Source organism: Salmo trutta, chromosome 29, assembly GCF_901001165.1.
Source record: "Salmo trutta chromosome 29, fSalTru1.1, whole genome shotgun sequence".
Taxonomy (NCBI): Eukaryota; Metazoa; Chordata; class Actinopteri; order Salmoniformes; family Salmonidae; genus Salmo; species Salmo trutta.
In genome coordinates, this window is record NC_042985.1 from 31,368,238 (window position 1) to 31,380,461 (window position 12,224).

Consider the following 12,224-nt stretch of genomic DNA (forward strand, 5'->3'; position numbering starts at 1 on the left):
CTGGGTGTGGTGTGTGTGTGCATCTGTATGTGTATGCACCTGTTTGTGTGTGTGTGGTTTTAAGTTGTTGCAGAAGTAAAAACATTTGTTTATGCAATTGCCCTGTGGTTTTCTATAGTATTTATTGTATTTGTGTCTGTCTCTTTCTTCAGGGACCTTGGCAAGGGAGGCACTGTGGAGCACACGTCTGACAAGTACTCCATCGATCTGGATCCAGGCAACCCGGTCAGAGCAGACCTGGCTTCCCTGCTAGTGGGGAACCGCACAGACCCAGTGTATGTTTTGCTCTCCGCTCAAAGTCAAATGTAGTAAACTCAGCAAAAAAATAAACGTCCCTTTTTCAGGACCCTGTCTTTCAAAGATAATTCGTAAAAATCCAAATAACTTCACAGATCTTCATTGTAAATTTGTTTTTAACACTGTTTCCAATGCTTGTTCAATGAACCATAAACAGTTAATGAACATGCACCTGTGGCAAGGTCATTAAGACACTAACAGCTTACAGACGGTAGGCAATTAAGGTCACAGTTATGAAAACTTAGGACAGTAAAGAGTCCTTTCTACTGACTCTGAAAAACACCAAAAGAAAGATGCCCAGGGTCCCTGCTCATCTGCGTGAACGTGCCTTAGGCATGCTGCAAGGAGGCATGAGGACTGCAGATGTGGCCAGGGCAATAAAATGCAATGTCCGTAGTGTGAGACGCCTAAGACAGCGCTACAGGGAGACAGGACGGACAGCTGATCGTCCTCGCAGTGGCAGACCACGTGTAGCAACACCTGCACAGGATCAGAACATCCGAACATCACACCTGCGGGACAGGTACAGGATGGAAATAACTGCCCGAGTTACACCAGGAACACACAATCCCTTCATCAGTGTTCAGACTGTCTGCAATAGGCTGAGAGATGCTGGACTGAGGGCTTGTAGGCCTGTTGTAAGGCAGGTCCTCACCAGACATCACCGGCAACAACGTCGCTTATGGGCACAAACTCACTGTCGCTGGACCAGACAGGACTGGCAAAAAGTGCTCTTCATTGACGAGTCACGGTTTTGTCTCACCAGGGGTGATGGTCGGATTCGCATTTATCGTCAAAGGAATGAGCGTTACCGAGGCCTGTACTCTGGAGCGGGATCGATTTGGAGGTGGAGGGTCCATCATGGTCTGGGGCGGTGTGTCACAGCATCATCGGATTGAGCTTGTTGTCATTGCAGGCAATCTCAATGCTGTGCGTTACAGGGAAGACATCCTCCCTCATGTGGTACCCTTCCTGCAGGCTCATCCTGACATGACCCTCCAGCATGACAATGCCACCAGCCATACTGCTCGTTCTGTGCGCGATTTCCTGCAAGACCGGAATGTCAGTGTTCTGCCATGGCCAGCGAGGAGCCCGGATCTCAATCCCATTGAGCACGTCTGGGACCTGTTGGATCGGAGGGCTAGGGCCATTCCCCCCAGAAATGTCTGGGAACTTGCAGGTGCCTTGGTGGAAGAGTGGGGTAACATCTCACAGCAAGAACTGGCAAATCTGGTGCAGTCCATGAGGAGATGCACTGCAGTACTTAATGCAGCTGCTCGCCACACCAGATACTGACTGTTACTTTTGATTTTGACCCCCCCCTTTGTTCAGGGACACATTATTCCATTTCTGTTAGTCACATGTCTGTGTAACTTGTTCAGTTTATGTCTCAGTTGTTGAATCTTGTTATGTTAATACAAATATTTACACATGTTAAGTTTGCTGAAAATAAATGCAGTTGACAGTGAGAGGGCGTTTCTTTTTTTGCTGAGTTCATTTCGATTTCTGTGTGAAATCCTGTCCTGAATTCTGTTTGACATTACCTGTACTTTTTTTTTTATCAGACGTGTGCCTCACATGTTCCCCAACTATATCCGAGCACCAAACGGAGCCGAGGCCAAACCAGTCGACCAGCTGTATAAAGGTCAGAGCGGCTTTTATGTATAAACATCCTTCCTGCCATACAGTACTTGAAATATAGACGGTTAGCTGACAGCGGCATGATAACGATGCACACGCTTCAAAGGGGCAGAAGGCAGTGTGTCGTTATGGTTCTGGATGGCCATATACCTAGCAACAATGACAAGAAACTGCCATTTGGTGAATCCTAAGTGGTTCGTTTCAGCTCGTTGTTCTTGATACCATGTCTTGTTTTGACTGATGTCACGTCTACTAATACGGCCAGAATTTGCTAGCTGAACCGATTTATTTGAGAGACAAGTGCTCATTGTTCAGCTTTCTTTCTTTCTATTTTCAATAAACATTGGCGATGATATATATAGTTTACGTGTTTTTAACAATCTAAGCCAACCCCGTCTGTTTTGCCCCATAGTTGCGTATGCATCAGTTTTGTTGCTAAACAACCAACCCGTCTATAAGGAAGCTCAAAGCTAGAACATGGGCAGTCAGTCTGTGTTACTGTCTCCCTGACACCGTGTTATGTTGCAGGTGATGAGGAGGGCTACCAGGATATAACACTGTCTCTGATGAGGGACCACTCTCTGAATAGCACCCGTGGGGCCCAGGAGTGGTGGGACATCAGCATCGCCGACTGTCCTCCGTCCACAGGGGACTGTGGCGTCCTGCCGATGGTCATCTTCAATGACAAAGTCAGCCCCCCCAGTCTAGGTTTCCTGGCAGGATATGGGTAAGGATCTATGCCTGCCTGTGTTCTCAATGGTAGCCCATTCCAGCAAATCGAATAGACCTGATTTACATTCAAACTATTGTGTGGGAAGTTAACTGTATAGAAGAGAGCTCTATGTTAAATTATGCTCATTCTACACTTGTTCTCCATTGCAGGATCATGGGTCTGTACGTGTCTGTGGTGCTGGTGATTGGGAAGTTTGTGAGAGGCTTCTTCAGTGAGATCTCTCACTCCATTATGTTTGAGGAGCTGCCCTGTGTTAACCGTATCCTCAAACTGTGCACAGACATCTTCTTGGTCAGGGAGACAGGAGAGCTAGAGCTGGAAGAGGAGCTCTACTCCAAACTCATCTTCCTCTACCGCTCACCAGAGACTATGATTAAGTGGACAAGAGACAAGCTATCAAGTGACAATCGCTAGCCCCGCCCCCCCCGGCTGTCCTGTCCTATCCAGATCACCCCTGTTTGGGGCTGTCTCACACACGGGGGTGCCTCTACCTGGTCTTCCTCTAAAAGACCCAATGCTAGTTCCAGTGGGTCTATTTTCACTGTGCACTAACCCCTCTTAGCCAGGGGGAAAGGCATGTTTTGTCTGTTTCTATACTCTGACAGTACTATTTGCCTCTGCTGGTGGGCTGTACTGACAGACAGTGAGCCAGAGGCTGTGTGGTGGCCAAGGGGTCTGCTCCAGTGCCCGTCCCCTGGTTTTGGAAAGTTTGGCTAGGCCTCTCCAATCAGAAGGGCAGGTTAGATGCTTTGCACTTTGACCACAGACTAAAGCCAGGCTCCTCTTGTCTTATTGCCTGGGTTCCAACAGAAATATGGGCTTCTGAATGAGGTGTGATGGCCGGCTCGACCTACAGACACTACCCCTTAATGAAGAGACAGGCCCCCCTGACAGGTCACAGGCTGGATCTTCACTACACCGACCAGCACAGTGTGGACTAACGCAGCGCCAAAGGGGACAATTTGAGAGAAAAAGGACCTAAAGTAGGGTGTTTGTTTCTATTAGATCATATTCAGCCAAATCTCTGAATCTTACTCAAACTGTTTACAGATTGAAACGCTTCAGTTTGGAGGAAAGCTAACTTTGTACGTGGCAACAAGTTAGGCTTATCGATGGCAAGACTTGAATCTCTTAAATGTTTTACAAGTGTAAAATACATTGGTTAAATGACAGAGTATAGCAACACTGTAAAGACTGAAACATAAATGTCTTAGTCATGACAATCCTTACAAAATGTCTCCATGCTGGAATAATACATAACGCAACATTAGCCCCATCTCTGGAAAATGTCGTGCTGGAGTAGTTTCAGAAATTGTGACACTATACAGTTACCATTGTGCCTTTTCATTCTTTTCTGAATTGTTACAATAGGGTTTAACCATTGCTAGGGCAGTTGCCAATATGCAAAAACCAAAACCTTTCCTAACTTTAATAAACATGAGTTGTACTTTATTTCCATATGTTTGCTCTCATTTTCAGAGAACCTAACCTGTGTGATGCTGATGGGAGAATGCAGAACCATGTAGGTTGTTGCTATGGGATCTCGGTTGTGGAAGAATAATCATTTCTATTTCCAATAGCTTCTAAACCAATGAAAATATTGTTCATCTATACAAATAAATGTTAATTCTCATTTCTGACATGGAAAAACGAATTGTTTCAGCATCATACATCCATATTCAATTCATTAGTGATACCTGAATCAATGTTAGATTCACCACCAAGCAGTGCCATGTACAAAGCAGCTTTATTTTGGGTGCAGTTAAAACAGTTTAAAAATCAGTCTATTGTCTTACAGCCAAATAATATTTATTCAGTCAGTTGATTAATTAAAAGCAATTGGTATTAGTTTATATTGAGACAAACAGCCTTGGCTGTATAGTTGCCAAGGGAACAACGTCACTGCAGTGCATGTGGACGTTGTCCAGTAGCACTGGGTATTAGTCTGTCACAAGGACCCATTAACCCTCAGGATGGCTTCATCCTCTTCCTCATCTAGCAGGAACTCACTGATCTCCTCCCTCATCTGAGACCTAGACAAGTCCATAAACAGAAGTAACAAGGTAAATAAGGATATGCTTAGTGCAATTTTACTGGTAATAACTCAATATTCTACGCAGACATGGGCAAATTCAAAAATAGCTATTTCACAAGTAGTTCTTGTTTTTGAGTTAAGAATGTTTTTTAAATCTCACCTTCTCTTCCTTCTCTCAGCCTCTGACAATATGTACTGGGGAAGGGCATCTTCTGCTGTCTGTAGAACAGAGAAAGGTCATGGTTCACATTGTCCTGCTGTAGTCTTTATAGATTATATTGGTCATGTTTAGGAGTAAATTGTCCTCTCACCATGTCTTTGATGGTCAGTCTACAACTGTAACACAACAGGCTTTTAAGATCCACTGTCTCTGGCTCCCTGAAAGAACACGCAGTATTGTATTAATTCAATAGGATCAAATTAAAACAGCCTCTTTTTGTACAAGTAACTTCAAGTTGCTTGGCACTTCACCCTAAATGTAAACACGTGAATATACACAGTGTACAAAAGATTAAGCCCTGCTCTTTCCATGACTGACCAGGTGAAAGCTATGATCCCTTATTGATGTCACTTGTTAAATCCACTTCAATCAGTGGAGATGAAGGGGAGGAGACAATTGGGAAATGAATTGTGTATGTGCCATTCAAAGGGTGAATGGGCAAGACAAGATTTAAGAGCCTTTGAACGGGGACCAAGCGCACTGGTTTGTGTCAAGAATTGCACCGCTGCTGGGTACAAACTGAGCAGTTTCCGTGTGTATCAAGAATGGTCCACCACCCAAAGGACATCCAGGCAACTTGACAACTGTGGGAAGCATTGGAGTCAACATGGGCCAGCATCCCTGTGGAACGCTTTCGATGCCTTGTAGAGTCAATGCCCTGACAAAGTGAGGTTGTTCTAAGGGCAAAAGGAGGGGTGCAACTCAATATTAGGAAGGTGTTAGTGTTTTGTAGACTGTGTACATAATCCAGCTGTACAGTAATGCAAACATTGGACAGGAGACAAATACTGACTTAGCTGAGGAGCAGCAGCCCCCCTCTCCAGTCATACAGCCTTGATGCTGGCCCCCTCCAGAGTAGCAGCACTGGCTTGCCGAGGAGGCTGGAGGCAGCCCTGGAGCTGCTGCTGTACCAGGGGTGAACCCAGGGCCTGGGCCCCGCCTCTGAGACAGCTGCTCTGAGATCAATGTAGCCTGGTAGGCAGAGAACTCCTCTAAAGAACAGGGAGAGGTAGAGATATTTACGTGATTAGGGTATAAAAATACTAATTTCAGTACAAAATGACATGTACTTTTATTTAGTGAGTACAGTAAATTTCTGTGATGTGATGCCGTCTTAGTACACTGGCAGTGTGACTCACCTAGTTTAGTGTCCAAGGCGCACACACACAGTAGGCACTTAGCAGAGGGTTGTGTGTTGGTGTTCTGAGGGGGACATGCTGTGTGGAGCTTCTCACTGGTCCTGGAGGACAACCATCAAAACAGGTGCTCAGTACCAAAATCCTCAAACATTATCAACAGCCATCTTCACACGAGTCCAGATACATAACAGGCTCACTTAAGATTGATATAGTATCCTAACAAAATCCCCTTTCAACCACTTTTCTTTACAAATAGTGCACCATATAAACTCAGCAAAAAAAGAAAACGTCCTCTCACTGTCAACTGCATTTATTTTCAGCAAACTTGTGTAAATATTTGCATGAACATAAGATTCAACAACAGACATACACTGAATAAGTTCCACAGACATGTGACTAACAAATCAAATAATGTGCCCCTGAACAAAGGGGGGGGGGGGGGGGGGGTCAAAATCAAAAGTAACAGTCGGTATCTGGTGTGGCCACCAGCTACATTAAGTAGTGCACCAGATTTGCCAATTCTTGCTGTGAGATGTTACCCCACTCTTCCACCAAGGCACCTGCAAGTTCCCGGACATTTCTGGGGGGGGAATGGCCCTAGCCCTCCGATCCAACAGGTCCCAGACGTGCTCAATGGGATTGAGATCCGGGCTCTTCGCTGGCCATGGCAGAACACTGACATTCCGGTCTTGCAGGAAATCGCACACAGAACGAGCAGTATTGCTGGTGGCATTGTCATGCTGGAGGGCCATGTCAGGATGAGCCTGCAGGAAGGGTACCACATGAGGGAGGAGGATGTCTTCCCTGTAACGCACAGCATTGAGATTGCCTGCAATGACAACAAGCTCAATCCGATGATGCTGTGACACACAGCCCCAGACCATGCCGGACCCTCCAAATCGATCCCGCTCCAGAGTACAGGCCTCGGTGTAATGCTCATTCCTTCGACGATAACTGCGAATCCGACCATTACCCCTGGTGAGACAAAACCGTGACTCGTCAGTGAAGAGCACTTTTTGCCGGTCCTGTCTGGTCCAGCGACAGTGAGTTTGTGCCCATAGGCGATGTTGCCGGTGATGTCTGGTGAGGACCTGCCCTACAAGTGCTCAGTCCAGCATCTCTCAGCCTAATGCAGACAGTCTGAGCACTGATGGAGGGATTGTGCGTTCCTGGTGTAACTCGGGCAGTTGTTGTTACCATCCTGTACCTGTCCCGCAGGTGTGACGTTCGGATGTACCGATCCTGTGCAGGTGTTGTTACACATGATCTGCCACTGCGAGGATGATCAGCTGTCCGTCCTGTCTCCCTGTAGCGCTGCCTTAGGCGTCTCACACTACGGACATTGCAATTTATTGCCCTGGCCACATCTGCAGTCCTCATGCCTCCTTGCAGCATGCCTAAGGCACGTTCACGCAGATGAGCAGGGACCCTGGGCATCTTTCTTTTGGTGTTTTTCAGAGTCAGTAGAAAGGCCTCTTTAGTGTCCTACGTTTTCATAACTGTGACCTTAATTGCCTACCGTCTGTAAGCTGTTAGCGTCTTAAAGACCATTCCACAGGTGCATGTTCATTAATTGCTTATGGTTCATTGAACGAGCATGAGAAATAGTGTTTAACCCCTTTACAATGAAGATCTGTGAAGTTATTTGGATTTTACGAATTATCTATGAAAGACACGGTCCTGAAAAAGGGACGTTTCTTGTTTTGCTGAGTTTAGAAGTCGTTCTTACAATTGGTTCCTAGTGTGGCTGTGTGCTACCCATCCTCACCTGTAGATTGTGCTGACAGTAGAGGGGAAGTCAGTCTGGAGTTTAGTGACAAAGCTCTCTGTCAGGTGCTGGATGCTGGCCTTGTCTTGTGCCTGGAAGAGGCGGTGAAGGAAGAATACTCTTAAAATACTCAAAACGGACTTGGCAGAGTGTGCCACACTACATAACAATGATAGTAATCAGAACACAGTCGACTCTCACCTTAGTGTCCAGGCCAGGGATGAAGACTGAGGGGATGTCAAACATTCTGTTGTAATATGCTATTTCTTTAGAGGAATAGTCCCTCATGGGTCTGACAATGACCACGTCTCCGTAGCGAGGATCTGAGAAGCCCTGTGAACATAGCAACATTTCAAAATAACACAGCTGCTGCTGCCAGAGCTCAAAACACAATGTATGTCTATGTGGGGTAATGCTACGCTGATGCGACGAACGGTACTTTATTGCAATATTTAGAGGGGCATAAACATAATGTTCACTATTCTACTGAGCTGAAAGAGGGGAGGATTTTTCTCCTCACCGTGTCGGTTGCCAGCGATGCCCCTCGCCCCAGAGAGATGTTGCTGAGCAGTTTGATGGCCAGACGGGAGCAGCTGTCCCCCATCATCACCTTGGTGTAGCCCTGTGTCCTCGCTGTGTGGAGAATCAGGTGCTGCCTGGACAAAGCAATGCATTACACCTGTCATAAATGGCCTTTACACAAACTAGACCTTCAGAAGCATTTCAGACATGTTCATCCGCCATATGCTCCGATTCGTAAATGGCATGTCTCGGAGATACTGTCTAGTCTCTCACCTCAGTGTGTGTAGCAAATCCTCTTTGGCTGTCAGCGTCCTCACAGAGGCAAACAGTCTCTGAAGGGCTTGGGTTTGTTCAGGGGTGATGGGGCTGGTTCCTCCATGCTCAACCTCCTGCATGCTCAGACTGGACAGGTGACTCTGGGCATTCTCCACAGAGAGGTCTGGATGCTGGTTCTTCCTGGTCTGGATGAATTGGTCCACAGCAGCTTTATAACTCGACCCAGTCTGTGGTTTTTCTGTTGCCGAGGATCCTGCCTCTAGCACTGAGCTGGGGAGACTGAGTACCTGAAACACCATGGGAAGCGAAAGACAATAGACATGATGATGCAACCATATGTTCTAAATAATGACAAGCTATAATACAATGCCTTCGGGGAAGTATTCAGCCCCCTTGACCTTTTCTACATTTTACGTTAGCCTTATTCTAAAATTGATGAAATCAGTTTCTCAATCTACACACAATACCCCATAATAACAAAGCAAAAATAGGTTGACATTTTTGCTAACTTATATATTTAAAAAAATGAAATCACATTTACATAAGTATTCAGACCCTTTACTCAGTACTTTGTTGAAGCACCTTTGGCAGTGTTTACAGCAGAGTCTTCTTAGGTATGACGCTACAAGCTTGGCACAACTGTATTTGGGGAGTTTCTCCCATTCTTCTCTGTCAGGTTGGATGGGGAGCGTCGCTGCACAGCTATTTTCAGGTCTCTCCAGATGTTTGATCGGGTTGAAGTCCGGGCTCTGGCTGGGCCACCCAAGGACATTCAGAGACTTGTCCCGAAACCACTCCTGCGTTGTCTTGGCTGTGTGCTTAGGGATGTTGTCCTGTTGGAAGGTGAACCTTCACCCCAGTCTGAGGTCCTGAGCAGGTTTCCATTAAGAATCTCTGTACTTTGCTCAGTTCATCTTTTATTTAACCTTTATTTAAACTACGCAAGTCAGTTAAATTCTTATTTACAATGACGGCCTAAATCCTGACTAGTCTCCCAGTCCCTGCCACTGAAAAACATCCCCACGGCATGATGCTACCACCACCATGCTTCACCGTAGGGATGGTGTCAGGTTTCCTCTAGACCTGACACTTGCCATTAAGGCCAAAAGAGTTCAATCTTGGTTTCATGACACCAGAGAATGTTATTTCTCATGGTCTGAGAGTCTTTAGGTGCCTTTTGGCAAACTCCAAGTGGGCTGTCATGTGCCTTTTACTGAAGAGTGGCTTCCTTCTGGCCACTCTACCATAAAGGCCTGATTGGTGGAGTGCTGCAGGGATGGTTGTCCTTCTGGAAGGTTCTGCCATCTCCACAGAGGTACTCTAGAGCTCTGTCAGAGTGACCATAAGGTTCTTGGTCACCTCCCTGACCAAGGTCCTTCTCCCCCGATTGCTCAGGTTGGCCGGATGGCCAGCTCAAGGAAGAGTCTTGTTGGTCCCAAACATCTTCCATTTAAGAATGATGGAGGCCACTATGTCCTTGGGGACAATGCTGCAAGTCCCACAGTCAACTGTGGGACTTGATATAGACAGGTGTGTGCCTTTCCAAATGAAGTCCAATCAATTGAATTAACCACAGGGACGCCAATCAAGTTACAGAAACATCTCAATGATGATCAATGGAAAAAGGATGCACCTGAGCTCAATTTTGAGTCTCATAGCAATACTTATGTAAATAAGGTATCCGTTTATTTAATGCATTTGCAAAAATGTCTAAACCTGTTTTCGCTTTGTCATTATGGGATATTGTGTGTAGATCGCTGAGGATTTTTTTAAAAAATCAATTTTAGAATACGGCTGTAACGTAACAAAATGTGGAAAAAGTCAAGGGGTCTGAATACTTTCCGAAGGCACTGTACATATTTAATGCCAATGATCAAAGCTCAGTCTCACATCCCAGACAGAAGTACAAACATTTTTCTGACCCATCTATAGGCAGCTCACCTGCTCCAGGTGGACTATGTGGTAATGGTAATTAGTGGCTCTGAAAACTGACTCCAGTTGAGCCACTGCCCTCTCCCGCTCTTCCATGCTTTGACCACTGGCACCGCCCTCTGTCAAGACATAGTAATAGACAATCATCACACATGAGCTAGTCTAATGGGCCAGAGCCACCTGCTAAGTGACAGATGAAGAAAAAACATTGTGCCATAGTGCAGCGATGATCATCTGTACGTTACCATCTATATAGATAATTCCAGGGACAAATCTCAACTTCTTGGGTGCGTCTCGACTCAAACCCTGAGAGAAGAAAAGTTCACTTTCATTCAGAAAAACAAAAACTGTTTGAAACCCTTAATAATTTGAAGAAACTTAATGAGTTGCATCTGAAATGTCAGCCCTGTGATATTTCAGTAATTGCAACATACAGTGCGACTACACATCTAGGAAGACATTGACCCAACTACCTCTTGAACCTGTGACAGCATGGAGCTAGAGGCTGGCCCTCCAGACACTGCAAGAAGAACCTACAACAGAGAAACGATGCCAACTCAGTGGTTTTGATTTTTGTAAGACGTTACACAAATGTTAGAGATGGATATTCAATACCTTCTCTCCAGGGAATATGACCCGGTTCTTTCCCAGCATGGCCCGGAACTTGTGTATGAAGTACTCCTTGAAGCAGCCCCTGGCCAGAAGACATACCCAAATAAATACATTACTTTTCATTATTAGCTACAATGAGCATATATGCTGACAATGAGAGCAAAGTTGCACAACTAAGTATAAATTACCACTTTAAAATTTTTGCTGTAAATTCTGTGGGGCCAGTTCTTGAGACAAATACATGTAGTTTGTGACTCTCAAAAAGCAGTTAAATTAACGTTACCTGCAAAATGCATCTCCAGCTCGGATGATCAATACCGCTGCATTTTCTTTGCATTTGACACACTTCTTGGAGACACTGCGATAAAAAAAAAATGAATTGTGATTGGATGGGAGCAGTTGCTACAGCAGACAACACTTTAAGTAGCTAAGCTAACGTTAGCTAGCGAGCTGAACTTAGTTACACGTGGACATTAGCTTGACTGCAGTTTAGGCAACTGGGTAATCTAGCTGTTAAATGGGTAAATAGTTTACCGTGGGGTCACTCTGTGTTCTAGCTGTCCATTGTATTCCTCATCGACCTGACACATGGTCGAGTTGAGTTAGCTAGCTATGTGACGCAGAGCTCTAATTTATTGTAGCTTGCTAGCTAACAATTGCAGAATGTAGCTGTAACCGTTTTCGGTTCAAGCTTGCCAGTTAAAACTATGTGAGCCGATACCAGCGTTCTTCGAAACTCTATTTAGCTAGATACATTCATTCGATTAGTTTAGCTATTTCGAGATGTATTTAATTCAGCCTTTTTCTTATAGCTGTCAAAAGGCTCGTCCTGGTATAACAACATCACGCATTCTGATGACGCGCTAGATTCTTTACACAGTCATGTGAAGAGCGTTTTGTAGTCGGATCACTGTTCTTTTTGTGGATGTATCACATTAATCAATCTTGCAACACATATTTAAAAGAGAAAATTAGAACTATAATAACTTAAACATTTTACAACACAATGAAACAATGTATTGTGGGAGTGTAGTTTGAAGCATCTGTAA

At 45.1% G+C, this 12,224-nt stretch overlaps 2 protein-coding genes across 4 annotated transcripts in view; one reads left to right on the forward strand and one right to left on the reverse strand.

Annotated features, from left to right (window-relative positions):
- LOC115167386 (piezo-type mechanosensitive ion channel component 1) overlaps positions 1–4,325 on the forward strand; it is a 73,352-nt gene extending 69,027 nt beyond the window's left edge. Inside the window, exons 47-51 of one of the 2 annotated variants that reach the window (XR_003870483.1) lie at positions 153–275; positions 1,863–1,942; positions 2,467–2,665; positions 2,821–3,654; positions 4,151–4,325. Coding sequence is in view for 1 of the 2 variants with exons in the window: in XM_029721778.1 (XP_029577638.1) it covers positions 153–275; positions 1,863–1,942; positions 2,467–2,665; positions 2,821–3,085 (667 nt within the window). In the remaining variant the exon portion in view is untranslated. Of the gene's footprint in view, positions 1–152; positions 276–1,862; positions 1,943–2,466; positions 2,666–2,820 lie in introns of both variants that reach the window. The other variant, XM_029721778.1, reaches the window with a different exon arrangement.
- Positions 4,326–4,399: 74 nt separating this feature from the next.
- On the reverse strand, positions 4,400–12,160 carry ctu2 (cytosolic thiouridylase subunit 2 homolog (S. pombe)). 2 transcript variants are annotated; one of them, XM_029721779.1, is made up of 15 exons: positions 11,710–12,140; positions 11,459–11,533; positions 11,179–11,257; positions 11,037–11,096; positions 10,809–10,869; positions 10,573–10,682; positions 8,629–8,918; positions 8,354–8,489; positions 8,035–8,166; positions 7,834–7,925; positions 6,066–6,166; positions 5,720–5,918; positions 5,018–5,084; positions 4,867–4,925; positions 4,400–4,704 (listed from the first exon to the last, which is right to left on the reverse strand). In XM_029721779.1, the coding sequence occupies exons 1-15, from the start codon at positions 11,763–11,765 to the stop codon at positions 4,620–4,622; spliced, it is 1,602 nt and encodes a 533-aa protein (XP_029577639.1). In that variant the 5' UTR covers positions 11,766–12,140; the 3' UTR covers positions 4,400–4,619. The 2 variants fall into 2 exon arrangements, with proteins under 2 accessions (XP_029577639.1, XP_029577640.1); XM_029721780.1 differs by lacking the exons at positions 4,400–4,704; positions 4,867–4,925 and adding an exon at positions 5,408–5,603 and having other exon boundaries at positions 5,030–5,084; positions 11,710–12,160.
- Positions 12,161–12,224: the final 64 nt, after the last annotated feature.

Coding starts and splice junctions, on each gene's coding strand:
- ctu2 (XM_029721779.1), bottom strand. CDS start 11,765: ATGTGTCAGGTCGATGAGGAATACAATGGACAGCTAGAACACAGAGTG. Junction 10,683..10,808: donor TGGAATTATCTATATAGATG/GTAACGTACAGA, acceptor ATGTCTTGACAG/AGGGCGGTGCCAGTGGTCAA. Junction 4,926..5,017: donor GACTGACCATCAAAGACATG/GTGAGAGGACAA, acceptor TCTGTTCTACAG/ACAGCAGAAGATGCCCTTCC.